Consider the following 27,808-nt stretch of genomic DNA (forward strand, 5'->3'; position numbering starts at 1 on the left):
AGTGCTGTTAGCACGAATCACTTCCCATAGCATCTCCTGACCCGGGCACAGATGACAACGTCCATAACAATATTGTATGACCCAACGATAACGAAAGCAATGTTGAAACTGCCTTTCTCCCACATAATGTAAGTGACCATCTCTCCCGTCAACATGATTTGACTACTACAATACTACTAGATGATGACCCAGCACTATGGTCAAAACCACTGTTGATGAAGATCGCTGCTCGCTAATGAGGAAAGGGCCAGTTAAAGATAAGGACATAATTTCCCCGAAAAATATTTTTATATTTTTATATAATTTTAAATATATTATTAAGGTTCCTCCGCTAGGAGAAACCTATTGTTGGCTTTTTTCATTATGTTTTTCCTCTGGGAGTCAATGGCAGCCCCTAGACCAGTACTCTAAAAAGTTTTTAAATTTGGCATGTTGAAACTGCAGAGCATTAGTAACTACCATAGCAAACATGGACCATGTGAGACAATAGGTGGCGCTACAGGCCACGCCCCAATATGTCAATTTTCAAAGTGATGCCATTTGCAGGCCATAAGTCCCAAAATTCTGACATTTTGTACATATGCCTTACTGCTCATGAGGAACAAAAAAGCCTCAAGAACCTATAACGGCCCAGTATGGCCGCCCACACTGCCCATTTGAATGAGAGAGAGAGACAGGGATATCTCGAGAACATTTCCATTTTAGGCTCCGATCCTTATTTGTTACCCCCAGTTTTCCTTGGTCCCTTATTTGCCCCAGGCTTTCCCCAATTGGCGTTCCATGATAGATCTAAACACATTTATCTTGTGCATAACCCCTCCCCATACAGTGGGGATAGCTTGAAGACTTTCAAGACTACGGATGCTTATCAATATGCTGGGGCTTGATGGATGAAAGAAATACAAGATTCTGGCTATCTTCAGCAGGCTCATATCTACAAAAAGCAGTCCTCCCTGACGTTTTTGGTGTGAGTGAAATACAACATTGTGAACACACTGCCAGTGAGTGACCCAAGTCTGACTCTTAGGCTAATGTCAAGACCAAGACATGGCTTCCGCCTAAGACTATGCAGGCAACGCATTGTCACTCAAATTTCAAGACCCAAATCAAAATTCTAATGCGACAGATCAATGGGGAATCGCTTTCTCTCTTAAAGGCTGTCCTCCTCTGACCTTTTTGGTGCAGAATTCACCAAGATGAAATTAACAACTTAACCGAAACACAGAGGGAAAAGGCTAGCAACTTTAAAATCGGTTAAATAGACTGAATTAGTGGCACTGCACATAACGTAACATGGCATTTTATTTTGTTTGAGGTTTAACTTGTCCAGTGGGGCAAGTACATTTCTCTTCCACTTTCCCTACCAAAAAATCCACTTGTCCCGGACGAGTCAAGTCACAAAGCTAGAGTGACGTAATGTGACTTAAATGAATAAAGATTTAGGAAACACGTTTTTCCGCTACTCCTTCCAAATTTTTTTAGCCACCATTAAATCATCACTGGAATTTTGATTTTCAAAACCGTTTGTCCAGTACAGCCAATCAAGATCGGCAGCAAAGTAACCAAACAGCAAGTTGGGTCATATCTCAGCAAATCTTTGAGATATCAACACCAAACTTGGTATGTCACGAGGAAAACACTACGACATGTTACAATATGCAAAGGCAACTTAATATCTTCAAAAATGATTGAAATAAAGGAAATCTAATTTAGCGCTAATGCTAAATATAATGCTTTACCCATCCGCTGGTCAAAAAGTGATACTCTGATTCAATCACAAGTTCTTATGAAGACTCTTGACAATGTTTAGTACATAAACCTGAAAAAATCTGTTGACCTTGGTGTAATTGCATTTCCAATTTTTTTTTGCAATGGTAAAAAGTTGTCCAAGTTCTGGAACATTGAAAGTATAGGCCATGAGTAACTACCACACCACAAATGGCCCACCATTGCCCATAGGTGGCGCTACTAGGCCATGCCTCAATTGTCCATTTGTGATGGCATTTCCACCCCATCAGTCTAAAATGTCTCAAACTTGTTATACATGCATTTCTGAAGAACAGAACAGCCATTGGTGGCCCATGAGTCTGCCATGTACGGTGAACATTTTGAAAAACGTACAAATATCTCTTATGAACCATGACTCCAATTTACTTAAAAGTATATATGTATGTGTAGGACACATATGTAGTTATGCAAGTTTGAGACCACAATAGCTATAGAAATAAGAGTGAATGCAATTAGGATTATGCCAGTTATACGGTTAGAAAGGCGAGTTACATTAAACATTATCGTTGTCATATCGTTTTCTTCCCAGCATTGCAGGCACTAACAGGCAAAAGCACTGGTGCCCCAGAAATGTTTCATAGGAGTGGCGAAAAAGAGAAGTCCAACACCCTCCCACTACCATTATCTCCCTAACCCTAGTGAGTCTCATTTGTATGACTGAAAACTGCTATAGTATGGGCCTACACGAAAGTTATAAAGTCATTGGACTTGTTTGGGGAGGGTTTTGTGTTTTAAGTTTCCGTTAATTTGTTTCTGACAGTCTTTAGTGTACGTGGTGATGCCATTGCCTACATATGTTTCATGTTGTGTCATTTCAGTTAACGCAGCTTCGGAGTCAAAACTGTTCAGGCTACACATAGCCTTGTTGTTCATCAATAGTTTTTTAAGAACTTTTATAGCATCTTCAGTAAGATATGTGGTTTTGAAATGTTAAAATGTCACGCAAGACAAATACCGTATTTCTTCGAATAAATGCTGCGGCTTTTATTACACAATGATCATTTTTGGTGCAGCGTTTATTCGAGGGCGGCGTTTAATTAGTAAGAGAGATTTAGAGAATTGCAGCTGCAGTGCAGCCATAGACAAACAAATAATAGAGTACAGTGCCTTCATTTTGAAGGCCTTTTGGAACGCTTGTGAGTGAGAGAGTAAACAAGCTAACAGCAAGCAGAGCACGGACAATTTAATGCTCTGATAAAAGTTTAAGGTTGTTATCAGATGTTAGCAATCTAAGGAAACCTTTATTCTAGTGGTGGGCCGTTATCGGCGTTAACGCGCTGCGACTCTTATCGGTGATTAAAAAAATATCGCCGTTAATCTATTCTCAAAGTTGGGTTGGGAGCTGGGTCTATACTACGCAAGCTATGATGACTTTCACCTTGATATTTTAGCGCGGATGTATACCTAGCCGAATTGCACTGTAGGGGGCGAGAACGAGTCTTCGAACCTGTGTGTATGCCTTGTGTATGAAATTATCACGTGACGTGCTAACATGGATGCAGCTATGAAGCCGCCTGGTTTGCTTCAGGGAAAATGTATTTTTAAGAAGCTTCCCAATGGAAACCTCGACAAGACTAAGGTTGTTTGCACCTTGTGCTATGCGGATTTAGTTTACTGTAGGAGTTCTTCCAGTCTCAAATACCACCTAAACGCAAAGCATCCCTTAGCTAATGCGGAAGATGCCGGGCCAAGCACTGATGTAGCGCAGGGGAAGAGTCGTCGTCAAACTACGATGTTTGAGTGCAACCGACGCAAGCCAGTCAGCACAGCTTTATCAGCCAAGCTAACTAATCTAATAAACAGCTAATAAACACAAGTACATCTTATTGAACATAATTTATTTTCATCACCAATTATCATAGTAGAACAGCTTTCTCAAGCAGTTTGTGATGCATTTTGGAAACAGGAGATGAGCTCCTGGTCTAATGCGCCACCTGGCTTGAGAAACCCGTTCTCAAAGACTTACTTTTAGTCGTTATTTGGGTAGCACACATATTCTGAATGCCTTCGGCGGAATTCAAATGAGCCATTTTAATCTAGATGAATGTAGATTAACGCCAAGATTACAGTGAGATTAATCTAGATTTTAAAAAATTATCTATGCCCACCACTACTCTATTCCCTTGTGTACAACATGTTGTTTTGTGTCTGTATTTTACTTTGGTGAACGTTATGCTGCGCATGTCTTTATTTTCTCGTTATACTGTGGGTTTAGTTTTCACGGTGGATTTGGAGAAGAAGCTTCAAACCTGTAGCAAGAAAGCCACTTGTGTCTGCCAGTGTTTCGAGGGAATTATAATACACTTGTGATTTAGGCTACTTGTGTAATAAATACTGTGTTTTAATTTAACCAATTAATTAACCGTTTTCAGATATTTTTGGTGCGGCATTTAATCGAGGGCGGCGTTTATTACACAATGTTCATTTTTGGTGCAGCGTTTATTCGAGGGCGGAGTTTATTTGAGGGCGGCGTTTAATTGAAGAAATACAGTACCTGAACTGTCCTTATAGACCTTTTTAGGAACGTAAACAATAACAGATGAGTTTATAACGTAAGGCCCTGAACTACATCCGGCTGGCGCGTTTCGTACATTAGACGCTAGCTACTCTACCATCAAGTTAAAACATGACTAGCGCATATTACCATCAATTAACTGGCTGTGAATAGCAGCGATACATCGAATGGTGTCCATTAACCGACCCACTGGATCAGAATGTTGTTTATTTTAGGCTATAATTTATTTTCGGCTGATCTGAAATTGATAGCCTACCCGGTAGAGCTAGAGCTAATCTATCCCGATGTCTACCACTATTTCAAATAGTACCTACCAATACAATTAGCCTACCAAATAGTATTTGGTAGAGTGCTTTTACAGTCAGTAAAGACTCTATTGAAGCCTACAAAAGTCTGATGCCTACAACAATTTTTTAATGGGAGTCAACAAACAATGTAGCCACATAAGACAGAGACGGCTTAAAAAGACCTAGACCAGCTGTAATGCCTGCATACTAAAAGCAACGTGGAGGTGTGCAGCGGGTATGTTTATTTGCTGGTTACTTGTTGAATAACTGATGTGAAATTGTAGTAATTAATAAACACACCGATAAATGTTCAATATGATCTGCTGTTTTTACATCACTCACCTGTTTTTTCTGAACCCAGTGTATGGTCGAGGGTTAAAAAACAGGTGGATGAGAGTCAGTAGCCTATAGGACTATGTCAGATCCACAACCGAGTTATCTCAACTGAAGTATATTTATTGTTCAGGTGGATCCCTTGCCTGTTGCGAAAATTCATTTCAGTAACCTAAGCCAGGACACATCGCCCCTGATGCTAGGCATGATTGGAAATTCCCTTCCATGACAAGTTATGGCACCCCAAACCACCTTTTTAAAGCACTAAGCTATTCTTTACAGCAGCAAACCAGTCATCCCGTTATCCCGTTTTTATAGGAAATGTAAACTTGTTGACAGCTTGTTCTTGCCCAATCTCAACGAACAGTCGAACACAGCAACAATTGACATTGTTTAAAAAAAAAATACAGTTTCAACGGCCAAACTTGACAAACGAAAGTTCTAGAATGTTCATCAAAAAAGGCAGAGAATGTCTAATATAGGGAGAACTGCCACTCTCGGGAAACTTCCGGGTTCTGAACTGGTTGCAGTTCCACTCTATTTCCATATGAGGGCACTAACGAGCGAGTGCAGAATGAATGGAGGTCTATGGAGCTATACCCCTCAAATCCGTGTATCATTCGTGCTTTCATTTTTCAATTGATAAACCAAAAACCAAAAATTATTCGTTTTTCCGTTATTCAATTGAGAAACCAAAAACGAGAAACCAAAAACGATTGTTTTTCTTGTTATTCAATTGAGAAACCAAAATCCAAAAACCAAATCCAAAAACGGGGCACTGACCGAAAATGATTTTGAAATTTTGTTTTGGGTGACCCGGAAGTTGTGACCCAAATGACTTCTTCGTGTATTCCACTAATGTCTCTTAATCTAGATAGCCTACTCAAACAATCATGGAGTTTTATATTGTTTAGAGGAACAAAACGTTCGGCCATGGTGTCGACACCACTGTTACTCAAAGTGGCTCTTATCGCAGCGCTGGGTTTATAGGCAAATATAGATAGGCTAACCTGGAAGGTCCTGCCGATTTTTTCGGTTGTCATCAGGGTTCTAAATTAACTTTTTTGATCACCAGCCAATGTGGCTATGGTAACAATCAGAATTTCCACTAACCACATTTTTTCGGTGAAAGAGAAATTATGAGTGCCACTGAATGCATTTGATCATTTTATTAACATTGTTGGCATGAAAAACACAAGTACAATACATACAACAAAATATACACTGAAAGTGCAAACATTCCATTTCAAGTTTGGGATCTATATACATTCTTCCTTGTGTTTTCTGGTGGACGCTCGTTTCCATGGTTTCTCGCTCTGGTTACACTGCAAACTGCGCGCAGCCAACGGGCGTATGAGTAACAACTTCCGGGTCACCAAAAACACAATTTCTAAATCATTTTGGGTCAGTGCCCCGTTTTTTGATTTGGTTTTTTGATTTTGGTTTCTCAATTGAATAGCAAGAAAAACAATCGTTTTTCGTTTCCCGTTTTTCGTTTCTCAATTGAATAACAGAAAAACAAATAATTTTTGGTTTTTGGTTTATCAATTGAAAAATGAAAGAACGAATGATACACGGATTCCCTCAAAATCCACTTTTCTCAGGATACAATTTTTTGTCTACAGGGCTCAACATAAATTCTTTTTGGCACTGGCCCATCAGGCCAGTGGGTTTGAAACTTACTGGCCCCAAGATATTTTTTACTGGCCCCCCTTCCAAAAGTTGTAATTTATCATTGTTACAACAAAACCAAAGACAAAGTTGTGTTATTCTGTTAACATGTTTAACCATTTATTAAACACATCCTGAACACATCCCTTGTGGTGTGGGGGGTTTGAGCTGTCAGCACCTGCCTGGTCGTCGGTCGGCCAACGCTGATACATTCTGGTTTAACAGTGATGTCCGATTTTTTTTCTTCTAATTTCGGCAGTTAGCTACTGTAACCATGGCAGTCAAGACATTCAGACTGCGGCGGAGACCAATGGAAGACGCAGAACTGTAGGCAAAGCTGTATATTTATGTTTCTCTGTTCCGTTTCTCTTTTCTGTGTTGGAGTTCTTTTAAGAGCTTGATGGCATCAACATCCAGTCTGATAATAAAAGATCATTAACTTGAATTGTGTCTCTTCATTATAATACCCACACACAGAAAATCCAGGTTGAATCAAGTAGCTAGCTACTGCTAATAGCCCATTGTATGTTCATTTGCTAAGTGACATTTCAGATAGATAGCGAAATATTTGTTGTCTGAGATCCGAACTAAATAAATAAGTTAAGAAGAAATATCTGTAGTACGGCCGGTTGGTACAGTTTTGATTCATCATCCAGACATCGTCTAGAGGTCAGTTTCGATCAATTGCCGACGTCTCGGCGACGTCTCGCCAATGTGCAAACGATGTCCATACGACGTTGGCCCGATGTATGTTGTATACGTCGGGCCGACGTCGGCAAGACGTATGTGTGCTATCTGGGTTATTGGTTCAACATCATGTCAATCATAGCTCAGAAAGTTACAAAAGCGTTTTCCGGCAACTACGATGCTATCAGATTAGCTGTAGCCTTATTTTTGACCGTTGCAGGCTCATTTAAAGTCGCTATACGTCCGAGTTTGTACGGAACACAGTGAGTCTACTTATTTCACTGAAGCATTAGCATCACATTAGCCTCTGTTGCCCGGGCAACACATACTACAGCGGTCTATGATGCATCTGTTTTCAATCGTTAAAATAAACATTCCTCACAAATTAATATTCGTTGTAGGATTTATTATGACATTACATTACAAGTAAACGATTTGTTGGTGAAATTACCTGTGGTTTCAAACCAGTGTAGCTCACTGCAACGCTGTAGCCTACGCGAGACATAGTAAGTACTAACAAACATCTCGGCGACAGAACATGTTCGGCACTCCCCTTACTTAAATCAAAAGTCTTTCAATAGGTGAAACTATCTGACTACTAACCTGAACTTCATTGCCACAGCCTAAACTTTGTCAATTTGTTCATGAAAATAATTAATTTCAGCATAAACTGTACAACGTAACGTTAAATCGAATTCTACCAACGCAATCGCTACCAAGACGAACACAGCAGTAGTAGCCTACTGTAGCCTACTTATTTCCACTAAATAAATGTCAAGCTTATTTACGTTTTTGGGGGCACATTTTCAGTTAGCAGACGGGCGGTAGGCCTACTGTTTGAACCGCGATTCCATCTGAGATAGTTAGCTCTAGCTCTAGACTACTGCCGGTAACGTTGTTGTTGGAATAATCTTCAAAGGGGGTTCTTTATTAACGAATGAATGCAATGAGTAGGCTAAATGCCTGAAAATATCACGAGAAGGGAAAAACTTAAAAGGACGTTTAAGTCATAGAGATTAGGTCAATTTTTACACCGGTTTGCCAAATGTAGGTATTCGTTTTGATTCAACGATGAGGCTGCTATATAGCCGATCACCATTCCCTCTTGCAGGGGAAATGAGAAGACAACTATTTCAGTCTACACTTCACTCTTAGTATTTTGAGTTGTAAATGAGCAGCAGCAAATGTATGCTTTTAAATCTATGTAATCTTTCTAAATAATACGTATGCATTTTTATATAAAATATACAGAAATATCAGTTGTAAAAATGTCATAAAAAAACGGACCCCTCTGCAACCAACGCAAGCAAGCACACCCTACAATTTCCCCAGAAATTGTACCCTCTCTAGTTATTATTGCTGTTGTGTTACGTGGCGGTTAGCAGCTTAGGCCATTGACTCATCTTTGTCTCCAGCTCAGAAAGGTAGAGTTACCTTTGGGTAGCATCTTCTTACACTTACACTTCCACGGCTATTATACGATAGTCTAACGGGGAAGGACCGAATTGCATAAATAAATGCATGGGCATTTTATTTGGCGTGATTTCTCCTAGTAGGCTCACGCCTGGAACACACTGGCTGCGAAGCACAGCCTTTTTCCTTTCGCCACCCATGTTATCAAATTGGACCGGCCATACAGGCTGCAAAGCGCTCTGCAGCGATCGTTTTGGCAACTGGTCTAATTTTTCTGCGAGCCTCTTGCAAATTCAGCTGCAGGACGATAAAACATGTTATGTATGTACATAATTACCAAGAATACGCTTGAAACACGGTCGACATGAAAGCCAGCGGCTACGTTTACTGAACATGAATTCAAACAACAACAGGCATGCACAATCACATAGCTAGGCCTTACTAATCCTAAATCCTAACAGAACTCCAATGCGCCATCATGTGGCTGCTCCAAATACTACAATTTAAAACACACCATTTTCTTTGGTATATTTGAATTAACCCTCGTGCTGCCTTCGGGTCACATGACCCAAAGGTTCATAACGAACCATCGTTGTGTTTACCCAATTTTACCCAATACAACAACAAATTAAAATAATTTTCTTTTAACCTTTGCAATGTGGGGGGTCTGAGACAGCCTAGCTGTTAAAAGAAAATGCTTCACTTTGTCTTTGTATGCGGTATATTTGTCGCAATACGACGGTGGGTCACAATGACTGATGGGTCAGAATGACCCGAAGATAACACAAGGGTTAAAAAAACATGTTATTATGAATTTATGTTAGTTGTAGGCTAGGCTACAGCCTATCACTCAAGACCTAACTTCACTACGCTGGTAACAAACGGCCAACCATTTGTTTACACCGATAAAAACTAATTCAAAATTTTTTAACATTTACATTTTAAAAACCCTGATTGATGATGGTGTTTGCGGTCCAGCCAACATATTAGTCAGTTATTTCTAAACAGTGTGTTTAAGAGCAAGATAGATGAGCTGGCATACACTCAAGCAGAAGAGACACCAAAACCTTACATAACAAACCAGCAGAAACATTTTGGAAGACTGACGGCGCAAAGTCATGAACGCATCGAAGTTGAGTAATATCAGAGAATGTCTAATATGGGGAGACTATATGTCTATGGGGAGAACTCCCACTCTCGGGAAACTTCCGGGTTCTGCAGTTCCACTCTAGTTCCGTATGAGGGCGCTAACGGTCGAGTGCAGAATGAATGGAGGTCTATGGAGCTATACCCCTCAAAATCCACTTTTCTCAGGATATAATTCTTTGTTTAGTAATTTGAATGTTGAATTCAATAGGGGAGGCCCAAAAAATACACACTGCTGGGTTTTAGATTTTTTTTTAAGTCGCCTTTTGTTCTACAAAGCCTTTTAAAATGTCATGACGTCATACACATTGTACGCACGGCCAGAGATATCGCATTACGGCAAGCTCTGGTCACTTCCTTTTTTCTCTCGAGGCATCGACAACACTGACAGGTTAGGCTCTGTCAATACACATGCTAGAAAGAGTTTTGGCTTGCTAATGTTGTTGCTAATGTTGCTAATGCTCTGACATTCTGATTCCACTTCGGATGCCATCAAGCAGGATCTCTGGTCGTAGTCAGTCCTTCACTAACCAATCAGCATTCATTAGCAGAATGCTAGCGTGTTATGGGCAACATCGACTCAACCTGTAAGAAATCGAAAGGACATAAGTACTCGTTCATTCAAATGTTTACCTATAATCCATGTTGAACATGCAAAAACTACAATCAAATCTGAGATTTCTCAACAAAAATCAGGTGAACGGCAGGCAGCACAGACATATTCCTCTCAGTTGGATTTTAGCACAACAGTGATGGAACTTTCTGAGGCAGCTGTCACAGCCAACCTGGGATTTTGGATAAACATTAAGATTAATTTGTGGAATGATAATGAATGATCAAACATTAGGAATGGCAACAACTGTCACTGTCACCTATAATAACATTACTACTTATACAAAGAAATACCAATGCTTCATTATAAATGTGTCCAGTAGTGAAAAAAGTATTGTATTCAATACCAGTTGACAAGCTATTACCCAGTTAGTGTCGCCATCCAGATTGTCCACATCCCCGCATAGTTGGGGTGTGTCAGATCTTATAGCCCCAAGATATGGGGGGGAGGGAGGATTTCGGCAGGTATGAAAAACAGTGTTGCCAAAATACTACTCCCCTTCTAACGTTTACATTTTTGCAACTAGTATCAAAAGCTTTTTATGGCACACTTTACAGGGCATGAGGAGCCACCCAAATATTTTTGGGGTGTGTCAAATGTTATAATCCCAAAATATGAGGGGGGGAGGATTTCGGCAGGTATAAAAAACAGTGTTGCCAAAATCCTAATCCCCTTCTAACTTTTACATTTATGCAACTAGTATCAAAAGCTTTTTATGGCACACTCTACAGGGCATTAGGAGCAACCAAATAATTTTGGGGGGTGTCAGATCTTATAGTCCCAAGATATGAGGGGGGGAGGATTTCGGCAGGTATGAAAAACAGTGTTGCCAAAATCCTACTCCCCTTCTAACTTTTACATTTATGCAACTAGTATCAAAAGCTTTTTATGGCACACTCTACAGGGCATGAGCCACCAAAATAATTTGGGGGGGGTGTCAGATATTATAGTCCCAAGATATGGGGGGGGGGAGGATTTCGGCAGGTAGGATGTTATCCACCATCATCCCTGTGCCCAAAAAGCCAAGACCAACAGGACATAATGACTACAGACCCGTCGCCCTGACCTCTGTGGTAATGAAGTATTTTGAGCGCCTGGTGCTGGCACACCTCAAATCCATCACAGACCCCCTCCTGGACCCCCTGCAGTTTGCCTACAGTTTGCCTACAGAGCCAAAAGGTCTGTGGACGACCCAGTTAACATGGCCCTCCACTTCACCCTACAGCACCTGGACTCCCCAACATCCTACGCCAGGATCCTGTTTGTGGACTTCAGCTCTGCCTTCAACACCATCATCCCCGCCCTGCTTCAGGACAAGCTCTCCCAGCTGAACGTGCCTGATTCCACCTGCAGGTGGATCATAGACTTCCTGTCTGACAGGAAGCAGTGTGTTAAGCTGGGAACACACGTCTCTGACTCCCGGTCCATCAGCACCAGATCTCCTCAGGGCTGCGTCCTTTCCCCTCTGCTCTTCTCCCTGTACACCAACAGCTGCTCTTCCAGTCATCCATCCGTCAAACTCGAAGTTGGCGGACGACACCACCCTCATTGGGCTCATCTCTGATTACAGCTGGGAAGCTGACAACCTGGTGACCTGGTGCAGCCAGAACAACTTAGAGCTCAATGCTCTTAAGACAGTGGAGATGGTTGTGGACTTCAGGAAGAATACAGCCCCATTCACCCCCATCACCCTGTGCGACTCCCCAGTCAACACTGTGGAGTCCTTCCGCTTCCTGGGCACTATCCTCTCCCAGGACCTCAAGTGGGAACTGAACATCAGCTCCCTCACCAAGAAAGCACAACAGAGGATGTACTTCCTACAGCAGCGAAAGAAATTCAACCTGCCAAATACAATGATGGTGCACTTCTACACAGCCATCATTGAGTCCATCCTCACCTCCTCCATCACCATCTGGTACGCTGCTGCCAAGGACAAGAGCAGACTGCAGCGTATCATCCGCACTGCTGAGAAGGTGATCGGCTGCAATCTGCCTACCCTCAAAGACCTGCACACCTAGAGGACCCTGAGGCGAGCAAGGAAGATTGTGAACACACTCTGTTTCAGCCACTCCCCTCCGGCAGAAGGCTGCGGTCCATCAGGACCCAGGGGCGCCACCAGGAATTTCGGGCCCCATGGCAAAAATTCAAAGTGCCCCCCCCCCCCCCCACACACACACACACACACACGCAAATCGCAAATCGGACATGTGACGTGTCGCGGTTGGCACCCTCTGCTGGTAGTGCGGGAGGGTTAATTAATGGATTGCTTCTTGGAGTTCGATAGTAATGGGGAGACTGGGGTGCTGCTGACTCATCTGTTGTTAAGCCTGTTAAAAGGGGCAGGGAGTCGGGACAATGATTTAATCTGAATATCTTGCTAAATGTTTCCCTGCACTGATTAAATGTTGATGAAATGTAGGCTAACACTGTACCCAGCTAACAAAATGACTTCCCCAGGACGTCCCTTTTTAGCTGGGTAGCTAGATAGCTTATATAGACATTAAACCAACAGGTTATTGTGTACCTCTGCAAACCAGGGTTATCAAATGAGAATGGGCAAATTCGAGGCATCTTACAGCAACGGGGCTACAGCCATTGCGATACATCCATTGTAAACATTGGCGCATGGTGCTGCCCCTCCGCTCCTCATTAGCATTTAAAGCTACAGACACCAAAACAGCGCGTTCTGAGGAAAGCTCCTTGTGGGACTGCTAGTAGTGGCTGTAATTCTGCACCAAGGCTGAATTTCGGGAAAGAGACTTCTGATACAGTATTAGGGGACCACTAAGGCCTATATAAAAGAATCCAAAAACAGCATGTCATGTCACCTTTAAGGAACAGTGTGAAATACCCAAAAAACCCAGTCAATCACCCCTTTAAAAGGTATGTTAAAAAAATTAAATGACATTTTCATAGCCTTATTGTATTACCAGTAGCAGCTCAAAACCCATATAATTAAGTTTTTTTTATAAAATGTATATTGAGCAGAATTAAGTTCAGCCTATTGGTTCGGCCCACCACACACACCACAATTTCTCATGTGGCCCTTCGGGAAAATTAATTGCCCACCCCTGGCCTAGTGGGTAAACAGTATTCAACATGCGGATAAAACAAAGCAATATTCTGCATATTTTCAGTCAAATAAACAAAACTAGAACATTTGATGAATGTTTACTAGGGAAATGAAGTATTTTGGTATGAGAGTGCGCTCTAGTGGCTAGGTATAATTTGTTTATCTACCGTAATTTTCGGACTATAAGGCGCACCTGAATATAAGCCGCAGCAGCTAAATTGAATGATGTGTACATATATAAGCCGCACTGGACTATAAGCCGCAGGAGTTTTAATGTTTAATTACCATATGTAAGGGTTCGTGCACAGAGGGGATTGTCGGGAAAGAGATGGCTGCTTGAGGAAGCTCCCATTTATTAACATTTCAACAAACAAGTTGCATATTTGCATAACGTATTCAAGTGTTACCAGTGTGCGAAATACAGGGGGGTCCGGGGGGGCTCGACCCCCCCGATTAACCCATGACCCCCCCCTGAAAGCCTCAAAAGCTAAATTTGAAGGCGGTCTCTTGTCACTAATGGTCACAAAAAAAAATTTAAGCTCACCATGTTCAGTATTCAGAAATCAAAACATTTATTCACCATTTTTTTGGCCAAGCGGAGCCAGCCAATACTGTGCGCCAAACAGAAACGTTGAGAAGTCAATGGCTAGCAAGCGAAAGCCAACCAGAGTGTATCATTCACACACTTTGGGTTCACATCCAAAAAGGTGGCACTCAAGATGAAGAGGCACCGAATGACAATGCACTTGTTATAAAACAACGTGCATCCAAACAACTTTAGCCAATGCAACCTCTTATGTCAGTGTTGCTTTACAAATACTAGCCTACCATATAGAATAATAGTAGAATACTAGAATAATAGCATATCGGATTATCAAAAATGGTTAAGTGTGTGTGTGTGTTGTCATGTAGGCTATAGACTGATTGTCGTGGCTGGCATCCATAAAATAGTTACTGTAATGTTATACCTACTGCCAGTAGCGGACTGACCATCGGTAGCGCCATGTTTATTTTACATAAAGCTCCAAAAACAAATGTTTGCCATGCGCGCGAGCAATTAACTGTAGAACTCCCTACTAGCATCACATCAAACCCAGAATGTGCATGCATTAGCAGGGCACTTTGGTGCCGTATACGGGGCCGGTTCTGATGGGCCGGTCTGGATCAAAGTCCAAGGCCTATTTTTACTCCCAGTCCGTCCCTGCCTACTGCATATTGAGCAAATTTAGATCGGTATTGCGCAACAATCGAGAGATGGGGACCCCCCCAAATATTGACGGGTATTTCGCACACTGATTGTTACCATTTAGTGCAATAGTAGCTACAGAACATATACTGTGCTGTGTAAACTGTACGGTATCACATAGCATTTCAGACACAAACTTTTCAACTTTCAAACTTAAACAGTGCGCTCCTAGCGCACATACCGGCAGTGATCTACAGCAGTGGTTTTCAACCAGTGGTCCTTGAGGGAGTGCTAGGGGTTCCCCAGCAAAATTAGTTAATAGCGTCACAATCATTTAACCACTTAACTTTGGCTATTTTTGACAAACCTTGAAAAAGTGTGCACATCTTTGAATATTTATATTTTTTTAAAGCGAAAATTTACTGATATCTTAGTGGCCGTTAGCTGTAAAAATCCATAGATTAGCCGCACCGTTATATAAGCCGCAGGGTCGAAAAATTGGAAAAAAGGCGCGGCTTATAGTAAATGACGGTACTTGAATGAGGCAGGCACGTACAGTAAATGCACAGGTCATGCACCGACCTGTATTTGCCGGTCCTGACTAGGATACCCTTCATCCCACAGTGTTGGGCTCCTCCAACATCATTGACCAGGTCATCACCAATCATCAAAGCCTTTCAGATAGAGAGGGAAAGGTGGAGACAGAGAGGTAAGAAGAGTCAGTAGACAGAGAGAAGGTGGACGGTGAGAGAGAGTAGGTAGAGAGAAAGAGAGCAGTGGTGAGGTAGAGGTGAAGAAAGAAAGGAAGGTAGAGTGAAAAAGAGAGATTACTTATATACTGCTATAAGCATTTTAAATGTATTCTCTGAATATTTTTTTTCATGCACCTCCTGTGGTTGAATTCCCATGTTGTTCAAAACACTCTGGAAAAACATGGGGGCAGGCTTTCCAATGACCTCAGCTTCTACATCACATGCGTACTGAAAGGAGATAAAAATGTAAAGGGCCAACATTGACATTGCATTGAATTGTGCATGTAGCCTATTTAGGCTGTACAGTAAATAAAGGGCCAACCTCCAATGCCTTCATGTAAACACCAACATCCAATTTCAAGCCATCTGTCTCTTTGTAGTACCTCCTGTTAAACAGGATTAGCATATTAGTCTGGTGTTTGCTGAGGCCAGCCATATTGTTGTTGTTTTAGTAAGGGTGTTTTACAATTGTAATAATTCCAAAGAACACTTGTGAGATGCAATAATTATCAGGGAAGGTCTAGAACACGGGTGATTTATTGACTGCTCATTCCAGTTTCCATGTGTCGTTTTCTGCCCAAAAAAACACCTGCCAAAGCAAGCTCGATAACCTAACATCATTCCTATTAGCGCCACCTAGTGGCTCCTGTAGATAATAATTATCACATTCCTCCCCTCTTAACCCTCGTGCTGCCTTCGGGTCACATGACCCAAAGGTTCATAACGAACCATCGTTGTGTTTACCCAATTTTACCCAATACAAAAACAAATAAAAATAATTTTCTTTTAACCTTCGCAATGTGGGGGGTCTGAGACAGCCCAACGGTTAAAAGAAAATGCTTCACTTTGTTTTTGTATGCGGTAAAGTTGTCGCAATACGAGGGTGGGTCACAATGACTGATGGGTCAGAACGACCCGAAGATAACACAAGGGTTAAGACATCACTATGGACTTCCCATTTTAACATGTGGTAAAACCATAACCAATAGGACAATATAAAACTCTAAACTAATATAACACATGTCTACGTAATATTGTAGTACCATTGTATCCTGAGTTAACACTAGTAACAACCTCCTAAGGATTTCCTGTCTCAGGGTCTACAATTCAAAGTCTCTTAACCGGCTAGGAAGGTTGCTCTTTCTCTGTGACCGGCGAACCTCAGCTGTGTGCATTTCCAAAGGCGTAGCCAGCCCTTGCTGTTCACGAGCTTGGCTAAAGGTGTCTGACTGTGTTGCTCCTTCCTGAAAAAGAGTTTCTGCTGGAACAGTCTCTGTTTCTGGGCGTTGAACCTCAGACACCGTTGGCTCACTGGAGCTTAGTCTGTCCTCCTCAGCCTCCATTTGCCTCTCCTCTGTACATTCCTGACTCCGGGTAAGTATTTGATCCACATGTCTCCTGACCACTGCACCATTGCCTACCCTGACCTTAAAGGTGACAGGACCAGTCACTGAGTCTATAAATCCTGGGATCCACTTAGGTCCCTGACTAAAGTTTCGGGTAAGGACCAGGTCCCCCTCTGCAAAGCCTCTGTCCTTGGCATGTTTGTCATGGTCCTCTTTTTGCTTGTTTTGTTTACCTTCCACCTTCCTTTTTAGATCTGGATGAACCAAGTCCAGAGTGGAGCGTAGCCTACGACCCACTAACATTTCAGCTGGTGAAAGTCCTGTTGTCGATTGAGGTGTTATTCTGTAGGCAAACAATGCCCTGGACACCCTTGCTGATATACTCCCCCCTGCACTTTTTTTTATCATCTCCTTGAAGGTCTGTACGGCTCGTTCCGCCAATCCATTTGATGAAGGATGATATGGGGCTGAGGTAACATGCACTATCCCGTTATTTCTAAAGAAGTCTTGTGTTTCAGCGCTTACAAAACAAGTTGCATTGTCGCTCACCACCATCTCTGGTATCCCTTGGTTACTAAAACTCTGTCTTAGGCAATCCATAGTAGTGATAGATGAAGCAGAATTCACTGGGTACACATCCATCCATTTTGAATGTGCATCGATGATGATCAAGAACATCTTCCCAAGAAATGGGCCTGCATAATCCATGTGCAATCTCCTCCAGGGCTTCTCGGGAAACTCCCATGGGTGCAGTGGAGCAGCTGCTGGAGCTTTCCTGTGTTCCTGACAGACGGTACAGGTCCTAACCAGACTCTCAATCTCTTCATCCATTTATGGCCACCACACATAACTCCTTGCCAATGCTTTCATTCTTGAGACCCCCGGGTGACTCTGATGTAGTTGCTGTAATGTAACTTTACGTGCTGGCTGTGGCAAAACCACTCGTGCTCCCCACAACACACAACCATCTTGCGTGCTCAACTCTGTTTTCCTGACTGCGTATGGTGCAAATTCAGCTCCCTCTGTCTGTGCTGACCAACCTCTGACCACATGTTCTCTGACCCTAGACAGTACTGGATCTTTACCTGTCCAAGTGCTTACTTGTTCTGATGTCACTAATCCCAGGTCTGTGTCATCAAACATCAGAACTCGGTCCTCTTGAGCTTTGATGCTGGGTGTAAACGGCAACGGAAGACGGCTCAAAGCATCCGCGTTCCCATGGTACTTTCCTGCCTTGTATATGATTTCGTACTCATAACCCCTCAGAGTCACGGCCCATCTCTGGATTCTTGGAGAACCCATCTGTGGCACTGCCTTCATTTCATTAAAAAGAGCCAGTAACGGTTTGTGATCTGTGCATATGGTAAACTTCCTGCCATATATGTATTTGTGGAACCTTTGTACTCCAAACATTACAGCTAACCCCTCTTTCCCTGCATCATAGTGAACCAACACCTCTGATGACTGCATTAGTTCCTTTGAGTGGGTAAATGATGCCTGCTGCTTCTCCCCCCACTGCCATTTTGTCTCCTTTCTCAGTAGTGTGTGAAGAGGAGCTAACACTGTAGACAGGTTTGGCAAAAACCTGTTATAATAGTTGAGTAGTCCCAAATAAGCCTTTAGCTCAGTCACATTAGTAGGAGCTGGTGCATCTTGAATTGCTTGTACCTTGTCGTTCAGGGGATGGATGCCTGTTGCATCCACTCTATGTCCTAAGAACACAGCCTCGTTCCCCATGAAGGTACGCTTACTCCGCTTCAGACGCAAGCCTGCAGTCTCCAACTTCTGCAGCACCTCAGTTAGTGCTCTCAGGTGCTCTTGATCAGTCCTCCCTGTCACCAGGATGTCATCCAGGTAAATGGCCACATGTGGAATTCCTTGGAGAACCCCCTCAATTGTTCTCTGAAAAATAGCAGGGCTGCTAGAGACACCAAAAGGTAAACGTTTATACATAAACAAACCCTTGTGTGTGTTTACTGTACAGTATGTCTTTGAGTCCTCGTCCAATGTGATCTGTTGATATGCATGGCTCATATCTAACTTTGTGAACTTCTGTCCTCCTGCAAGAGTTGCAAAAAGGTCTTCTGTTTTGGGGATTGGATATTGCTCTAACTTGGATGCCCTGTTAACTGTTAATTTGTAATCCCCGCAGATTCGTACAGTATTGTCCGGCTTCAACACAGGCACTATGGGTGCGGCCCATTCAGAAAATTTAACTGGTTCTATTATGTCTTCTTTCAAAAGTCTGTCAATCTCTGTCTCCACCTTGGACTTCATAGCATAAGGCACAGGTCTTGGTTTGTAGAATCTTGGTGGTTCCTCCTTGTCTACATATATTTTTGCCGGGGGGCCTTTCAGTGTTCCAAGTTCCTCCTTGAACACATTCTCATGTTTCATTAACGTTTCCTCCAATGTCAACTGCTGTCCCTCCTGTACTTTATTTATTGTTCCCCAGCCCAACTGTAGTTCTTTTATCCATCCCCGACCCAACAGATTTGGTCCAGTGCCTGACAAAACTACTACAGGCAGCTGTGTCAATGTCTCTTTGTGCTTAACTGTCACCTTAACTGCACCCAATGTGTCTACTCTCTCACCTGTATATGTTTTCAAATGTAAAGAGCAAGGCTTTAAGCTAGGAACTTCGACATTGCCCCACAACTTTGAGTACTCTGATCTGTTCATAATAGTAACACTGCATCCCGTATCTACCTCAAACTTCACATCCGACCCATTTACCTTCAAGGTTATTTTGATAGGTGATACTTTCGGGATGTCCTCTGACATGCTATACATTGTAAACATTTCTACTTCTTCCACATCGCTCTGTTCAGCTTCCCTGCTGATGTGATGTGCCCCATACTTGGTTTTCACTTTTCCTTGGTTTTGCCTTCCTTCCTCTCTTGGTTTAGACACTCCGGTAGATGATCTTGCCCTACATGCCCTTTTTATGTGACCTTGTTTACCACATTGATGGCAGCTTTCCTCCCGAAAACGGCACTCATTTGCCATGTGATTTCTTGCACATCTGTAACACCGCCTTATGGACCCCTCTTGTGCTGGTGTATCACTCTGACGCGTGCCAAACTGGAACACACTTCCTTGACCCGTCTCTGTCTTCCCCGTCATATTAGCACTGTCTTCGCTTTTACCTTGTATTTCTCTCACATCCTTGGTAGCAGTCTCCATTGCTTGAGCAAGGACCAATGCCCTTTCAAATGTAAGTCCAGTCTCGGATAACAACTTCAGTTGCATACGGTCATTATTTATACCGCAGACCAACCTATCTCTCAGCATCTCCTTTAAGTTGTCCCCATAATTGCAATCTACGCAGCGCCGCTACATAGTCGCTCACACTTTCATCCCCGCTTCTGTTCCTTGAATTGAACTTAAACCGTTGCACGATTTCGCTCAGCTTCGGGTTGAAATGCGCCTTTAGCAAGTCCACTAGCTCAGCGAATTGCTTCACTCCCGGCCTCACAGGACTAAGCAGATTCCTCATCAGACTGTAGGTTTGACTTCCAACTGAACTCAACAAAATTGCTCTTTTCTTGCCCTCATCATCAATGCCGTTCGCCTCGAAAAAATGGCCCAGCACTTCGCAGTATTCTTCCCAAGACTGTGTCTGATGATCAAAGGTCGATAGTGATCCTACCGTGGCAGCCATGACTCCGCTAACAGCTAGCCAGCGTTAGCCTTCCAGAAACAAGCTCCCATCTGCACTCACAAACGCAAAAACGTTGACGTCTCCCGTCAGCTGTTCACCTCGTCGCCAATGTAATAATTCCAAAGAACACTTGTGAGATGCAATAATTATCAGGGAAGGTCTAGAACACGGGTGATTTATTGACTGCTCATTCCAGTTTCCATGTGTCGTTTTCTGCCCCAAAAAACACCTGCCAAAGCAAGCTCGATAACCTAACATCATTCCTATTAGCGCCACCTAGTGGCTCCTGTAGATAATAATTTGCCTAAGCCACATTATCACAACAATGATACTGCTAAATGTCACCTGATGTTAACATTAATTCAAAGCTCCATCATATTCCTTACCCCCTTCCCAGAGAAAAGAGCAAAGGTTTCTCCAGTCCTATGAGGACCCGAAAAGCACCATTCAAATTCTGGTAGGAGAATTTTTCTGCTGCATCACCTATAACCACACAGTTCGGGTTGGTCTTGTCCAGACTGTCAAACTCTGGGACAACACCTGCAATACACCAAAAATGTGCTCACAATCACGTTGCAAACATAATGCTTTGCTAAATTTGGTAGGTTTGTTATGTAGTACCTTCATGAACCAGCAGATGGGGCCGCAATCCCTGCTCCTTTAACACAGCCACAGCTGCAGGAGCTGGGGAGAACACTTCAGAGACAGAAATGTCAAAACCCATCCTCTGAAGCTTTGCCACAAACTTCTCCCGATGGGCCTGGGTCTCGTTGGTGCAGAAGCGAACCATTAGGTCGGATTCCTTGAGCCTAGTGTGCAACAATATATATGATTAACATAGCGTGACCATTTTTGAGTTTGTGAAAAAGAGAGGGGGGGGGGTAGTGTTGGTAGTGTATTGCATGCCGCACCATGACCATGTGAATGCATACAAATGTCACAAATGAATGACAAAAATTACACAAATTACATAGGATATATGATCATCTATTTATTGAACCATAACAAAATTGAAAAGTGCAAATGAAAAACAAATGTTTTTTTGTGGCATTTAGTCCAGTGCTTCTGTGGCTTTCAGTGGTTAATGTCTTTAATGTGTCTTGTCCATATATTAAAGCAATAATTATAACAAATAAAACATTCTAAATAATAAATTATTTATAAGGCCACATATTAAAATAAGAAATTAAGACACTTTTCAGTCCTCCTCATATATTAAAGCAATAATGATAAAAGGCGGCAAGGTGCTCAGTGTTGCCAGATTGGAAATTGGAAAGTATCCTACTAAAGGCTCAAAATGATCGTATTTGGAGGATAATTATCGTGCATCTGGCAACACTGAGAAGGCGGTCGACCAATGACAGTTCTCTCTATAGTCAGAGCTCGCGCAAGAAGGTGGAAAGTAAGGGAGATACCCTTTCCAAAACTTGTAAGGGCGTAATAACTAGTTTGTGAAAGACCCAGAGAAACACAAATATCCGACGAGGCAAAATCCTGGACGATTTTGGAATACCTGCTGGACGCATATTTTAGGTCTCGATAAAAGGACATGTCCGGTTAAAAGAGGACTTCTGGTCACCCTAATTAACATAGTATTGTCGAATACAGTGTGACGCTGACAAAAATGCAACTTTAGACCTGTGTCTAAAATGTAAGTTATCTTACCGTTGACCTCAACACTATACCTTTTCACGGCATTAACCGAACCTGAAATTGCCACTCCTCCGTCTTCTCCACTGTCGTATAAAACGCCACACATATCCAAAATAACCCCTTTCAGACTTTTACTGCGGCTTTCGTCCATGGCGAATATATTTAGTAAGACGATAAGCATGCGCACAAGCCGGGGCTCTTGGGATTTGTAGTTTTAATCTAACGTTCTCGTTTTAATTGAAGAAACAGGCTTGTTTGTATGAAAGTTTGACTATTTATTCAAATATAAATGCAGGGCTCTCAAGTTTTGAAGACAGGCAAGAGTGACATACTCCCCCCCCCCCCCGCAAAATTAATTAATTGCTTTTTACCTGACATCTTTGAAAGGCAGCAATGATTAATGCATCCATGGCCAGGATATAACTATAAAATATGACATTATTTTAAAAGTGACCTATAACATCGACTATGCAAAACACTTAAATATATTTAGAGCTAATAAAATTATTATGCCTATTTGGAAAGATATGTTTATAATGTGACAATATGTCAGTCATCGTGTGATAACGAAAATAAGACTAGGCCAATTATATATAACAGACGAAGCATTGCAAGCTCCGTCAGAGGTATCGGGCCTATGTTCGTCCCGCACTGGGTTCGAACCTGCGACCTCTGACATCCCAAGTGCCACCACTACCAACTACGCCAACGAAAAGCTAGCAATCTGTTGATGCGGGTGGCCTGTTACATACCTGAGGAGTGAGTTTCACCGATACACACTGGCTACATCTATGAACTACTTGTTCTGAGCAGGTGTTGTCAGTGAACAGGCTGTAAAACTGTTGGTTAAGACACTCATGAAAAACTGATGCTAATTATCTGGTAAACATTTTCTAACAGCAGTCAAGTTTACATTTACATTTAGCCATTTAGCAGACGCTCTTATCCAGAGCGACTTACAGTAAGTACAGGGACATTCCCCCGAGGCAAGTAGGGTGAAGTGCCTTGCCCAAGGACACAACGTCATGTGGCACGGACGGGAATCGAACTGGCAACCTTCAGATTACTAGCCCGCTTCCCTAACCGCTCAGCCACCTGACTCCCTAGTTGTCATTGTTTGTGTCAAACAAGTTGTGAATATGTTGTAACAGTAAAACAGGAGATCATGACTGTGCTCAAAGTGATGCTCGAGCTCCAGTGGTTTGCTTTGTGGGTGAACAAAACTTTCAGAAGACGTTGTAGCAGAATCACGAAAAATTACAGGATATGCTTTTTTTCCATTGGTTGTTGCATTAAATCTTACCCAGATACAATGGTGCTATTTTCCGATTGGCTATTGATAGACCCTTTCTTTTTTTTGATTGGCTGATAAGTGGCAGGCTCGACTAAGAACTCCAGGGGAGACGCGCTTGATTCCTGCCGGTTCCATAGTGAGAGCGGCGCGGCCAGAGGAATTTTGGTTGGATGCTGCGGCATATTAAATATATTATAAATATTTTTTTTCTGCGTGACAAATACAATGTGTGGCGGGAGGGCGTGACAAAAGACCGAAATAAGTGACTGTCACGCTCAATGCGTGACACTTGAGAGCCCTGTAAATGCATTCTTCTAATGCCAATTGTGCAAAGTGGCAATGCAATCTGCAATTCAGTCTAAATTATTTTGAATACATTTGCAGGGCTCTCAAGTGTCACGCAAAGTTATTCTAACTTTATTAGAATAATCTGGTGTATATTTAAGATTTTTTGACACAATTTTAAAAAAGTTAAGATTTGCGAGGATTAAGCCATTTTCAAAGATTAGTGATTTTCTAGCATTTTATTTGAAACTTAATTGAAAAAGTAAAGGTTGTGGAAGTATACCAGACATTGTTAAGATACTCTGGTGTCTGTTTGAGGTTTTATATTCCTAAAAATATTATAAAAGTCTACATTTTTCAAAATGGTATGGGTTGTTTTCACCCGGTCTCTAACGCGATGCTGCAAAGTAGCGTCTTCCGAATGTGAGACGGATGTCGAATATGAAACTAACTTCACCTCGGTCAATTAACACACTGTTTCGATGTATTTCGTGTGAAATGCTCCCACACCTTGGATGACTTGGGTCGTACTGATTTCTCTGCCTCCGCCATGTGTTTCAGAACAACGTTACTCAACAACGTCTCTCCGATGGCCTTTCCTCTACCTCCGCTTCGCGCTCAACTAAACTTTTTTTTTTAATACTCAAACATCTCCGCAACATATTGAGTGGCGTAATAATCGCGCGACACAACGAATCGATAATGAAATTCGTTGCCAACGCTTTTAATAATCGATTTTAATCGATTTAATCGATTCGTTGTTGCAGCCCTAGTTTAGACATGGCTACATTCACTTAAAGTATCCAAAGCGCACAATACTCCATTGTACTCTGTCAGTTTTTTACACTGAGTGCCTCCACAATGGCCGCGCATCCGGGTTACTGCCAAGAACGTGACGTCGGTCAAGTGCCACAATGAATTAAATAAATACACCATTAAATAATTACTTAAATGTGTCATTGGTGGCCAAGCCGCGAAGCGGCCAAGCCACTTAAGTGTTTCTACCTTTTCTTATTATTATTAATCATCTTCCTCTCCCATTGGAGTCTATGGCAGCCACTAGAACCGTATGGTCACTTTTTGTGAAATTTGGCACACTCATTAAGGACAGGCCCCTCTTTATTCTCACCAAGTTTCATGTCTCCCATTCGAGCACTCTAGCGCCACCAACGGGTCAAAGTTGGACTTGTGTTTACACACGTAACTTTTGAACCGTATGACCGATTTTCAAAAATGAGGTACCGTTGGATTCCCTGGATCAAGACGAGTTCAACACACCCTATGACGTCAATTTCCGGTTATATAGATTTTCCGCCATTTTGAATTTTAAGGAAAAACGTTTTTTCGCTTCTCCTCCTTCAATTTTTGTCAAATCTTGCCCAGAATTGGCACACATCATCGTCACAGCAACCCTCACTAAAAAATTCGAAAGGATTTTTGATTTTCAAAGCCGTTTGTCCGGTACAGCCAATCAAAATCAAATCGTCAGCAAAGACACCAAACAGGAAGTTGGGTCATATCTCAGCAAATTCTTGAGAAATCAACACCAAACTAGGTGTGACAACTCGGAACCTTCTTTTGAGGATGTCCAATAAATTTGGTGTCATGTGATCACTGGGCGTGGCCGCAGGAAGCAAAAATGTGTTTTGGCCAATAACTGTTGATTTGTTTGCTTTTATTAAGTGATTCCTTTGTCTCATGATATCTTGGGACATCCCGTGTGTGACACATGATAACTTGTGATAATATCCGAATCGATGCGGCCGCCATTTTGAATTCATTGAAAAACTTTTTTTTCTTTACTCCTCCTACAAATGTTGTCCAATCTTCACCAAATTCGGCAGAGATTATCTTCAGACCAAGCCTCACAACGCACATCACATGTTTTTTTTTGTTTTCGAAACCGTTTGCCTGTTACAGCCAATCAAAATGTGAAGTTAAGCCATCAAACAGGAAGTTGGGTCGTATCTCAGCAAATCTTTGATGGATTCACACCAAACTTGGTTTAGTGACTCGGAACCCTGTTCTAAGGATGTCCAAAATGTTTTCTGGGTCATATGACTGCTTGGCCACCTCATTGCTGCTTGCAGCTATATTTAATTAATTAAAATAGGAATTAAATACATAAATGTGTTCTTAAGTGTCATGAATTCATTAAAATACCATTTCATTTTATGTAAAATACATATAATTAGGCTATTTCACTTTAAGTATTTCATGGTCCATTTACAAACGCTAAACAGCGCCCCCAGTCGATTGCATTTACATTTCACAACGTGTTGAATTTACATTTCACAACGTGTCGTCTTGCAGTGCTTCATTAACTGTGTTATCTGTCAAACACAAGTAGAGTGCCTGGATAGAGACGATGGAGGATCTTCATGAACTTTCTAGGGAGTTGGTGAGAGACATTTTAGACTTACCTGAGGATGTGGAAGCAGGACCTGCTGACCCAGAGCATGTAGCAAGTAAAGCAGAGGAACTTATTGAAGTTCTTGGAGTTATTTCCGCACTTTGCAATGCTACGGCTAATAATCAAGGGGAAGACTCGGTCCTGCTAGCCCCCATGTTGAGACAGCGTGTGAGGTGCAGGACCAAATGTCAAATTAGACAGAGTCAAATTATGGTCAATAATATTTTGCATCCGTAGAAATCGTTTTGCATCCGTAGAAATCGTTTTGCATCCGTAGAAAATGTTTTGTATCCGTAAAAAAAGTGTTGGTCAACCATATTTCGCATAATACAACACTTTTTTACTGATGCTAAACTATTTCTACGGATGCAAAACCTTTTTACAAATACAAAATTTTCTCTACGGATGCAAAACTGTTTCCACGGATGCAAAACGATGTCTACTAGTGCGAAACAGACCCCACACCCTGCGCCCCTCGGCTTGAGGCAACGGCCCCGGTGGATGTAGGTGGTATTGCATTTCCGATTAGGTACCTGGCTCGTCCGGTCATTTTTATTCTATTAACTCCAGCAGAGCCTGTTTAATATTAGACATTCTCTGACTCCAGTCAACATTTCCAAAACTATCTGCCCCAATAATTTGTGTTCGATTCTCGAACCTTGCTCATACTACTTGCTTTTTCATAGAATCATTTTTCCAGATTTTTGCTGATTTTGAAACCAATCCGAAATGGGTAAACCCCGTTTATTTTCCTACGTCAAGAAAAGTTGCCTGGTAATGTGCTTGTGGATACGAACAGGGCACGAGCACAAAAGGGAACATCAGCCGATCGCTTGAAGATCGAAAGGGCTCTTCATAATCTACAGTTGCCTGCCTTTGCTGTAGCCAGTTTTACAAATGGTTGCACACATACATGATGGTTGTTTGTAGAGTTTATTTCCGTTATTTTAAAGCAGATTTAACCATTTTGTAATGAACGTTATTATGTTCATGGCATGACAAACGTAATTATAGCCTAATATATTAAGTGATGTCGTGGCATGTTAATCGTGGCATTATAGATTGTTGACGTCTTCTGGAGCAAAGACGAAGATTAATAAATCATGCCTGATAACCACAATATTGTTGTTTATGTAACGTTATATCAGTTAACACCACAATAATGGCATTAACAATAACTGTAAGCTAGTAAAGCAACACTCATCATCATTATAATATTAACATTTTTATAGGATTATTTAATTTAGCTTGCTTTGCCGAGCTAGAACAAAGACGGAGCAAGATATTCAAGTTTACAGTTTCTTTAATCCGACACAATACTTTAGCAGTCAAACTAAAACAAAGCAAAAAGAAAAACGTATATTGGTGAGTCTGAGTCGTTTGTGGAACGTATGTTCCATCTAGAATAGGCCTATATTTCTAAAAACCAAGAGAAAGGAATACTATACAGTACTAATAGCATTGATTTTCGTAAAGTTCACATGATGTATCTTCTCTTGATCGGACTTGTAACCCATTCTGCCAGTTTTCTAACTCGACTGCAATGCCTGAGCTCACATGCTCGCGACTGGTTGTCGCAAAGTATGACGCGTACAGCTAGTTGTAAGTGTGCACAAGTCTTGGAGCTAGGAACAAGGCGAGCCACTGTGCTGCGCAAGACCGGACGAGCCGTGAAGGATTCTTTTTCTT

At 41.9% G+C, this 27,808-nt stretch overlaps 1 protein-coding gene across 2 annotated transcripts in view; it reads right to left on the minus strand.

Moving 5' to 3' along the window:
- The window catches only part of lhpp (phospholysine phosphohistidine inorganic pyrophosphate phosphatase), a 50,930-nt gene extending 28,643 nt beyond the window's left edge, over window positions 1-22,287 (minus strand). The window contains exons 1-6 of one of the 2 annotated variants that reach the window (XM_062474784.1): window positions 22,140-22,277; window positions 21,096-21,283; window positions 20,861-21,014; window positions 15,787-15,850; window positions 15,600-15,692; window positions 15,295-15,386 (exon numbers count right to left, since the gene is read on the minus strand). In XM_062474784.1, the coding sequence (XP_062330768.1) occupies window positions 15,295-15,386; window positions 15,600-15,692; window positions 15,787-15,850; window positions 20,861-21,014; window positions 21,096-21,264 (572 nt within the window). In that variant the 5' untranslated portion in view covers window positions 21,265-21,283; window positions 22,140-22,277. Of the gene's footprint in view, window positions 1-15,294; window positions 15,387-15,599; window positions 15,693-15,786; window positions 15,851-20,860; window positions 21,015-21,095; window positions 21,284-22,139 lie in introns of both variants that reach the window. The other variant, XM_062474783.1, reaches the window with a different exon arrangement.
- Window positions 22,288-27,808: the final 5,521 nt, after the last annotated feature.

The sequence above is a fragment of the Osmerus eperlanus genome, chromosome 12 (assembly GCF_963692335.1).
Source record: "Osmerus eperlanus chromosome 12, fOsmEpe2.1, whole genome shotgun sequence".
Taxonomy (NCBI): Eukaryota; Metazoa; Chordata; class Actinopteri; order Osmeriformes; family Osmeridae; genus Osmerus; species Osmerus eperlanus.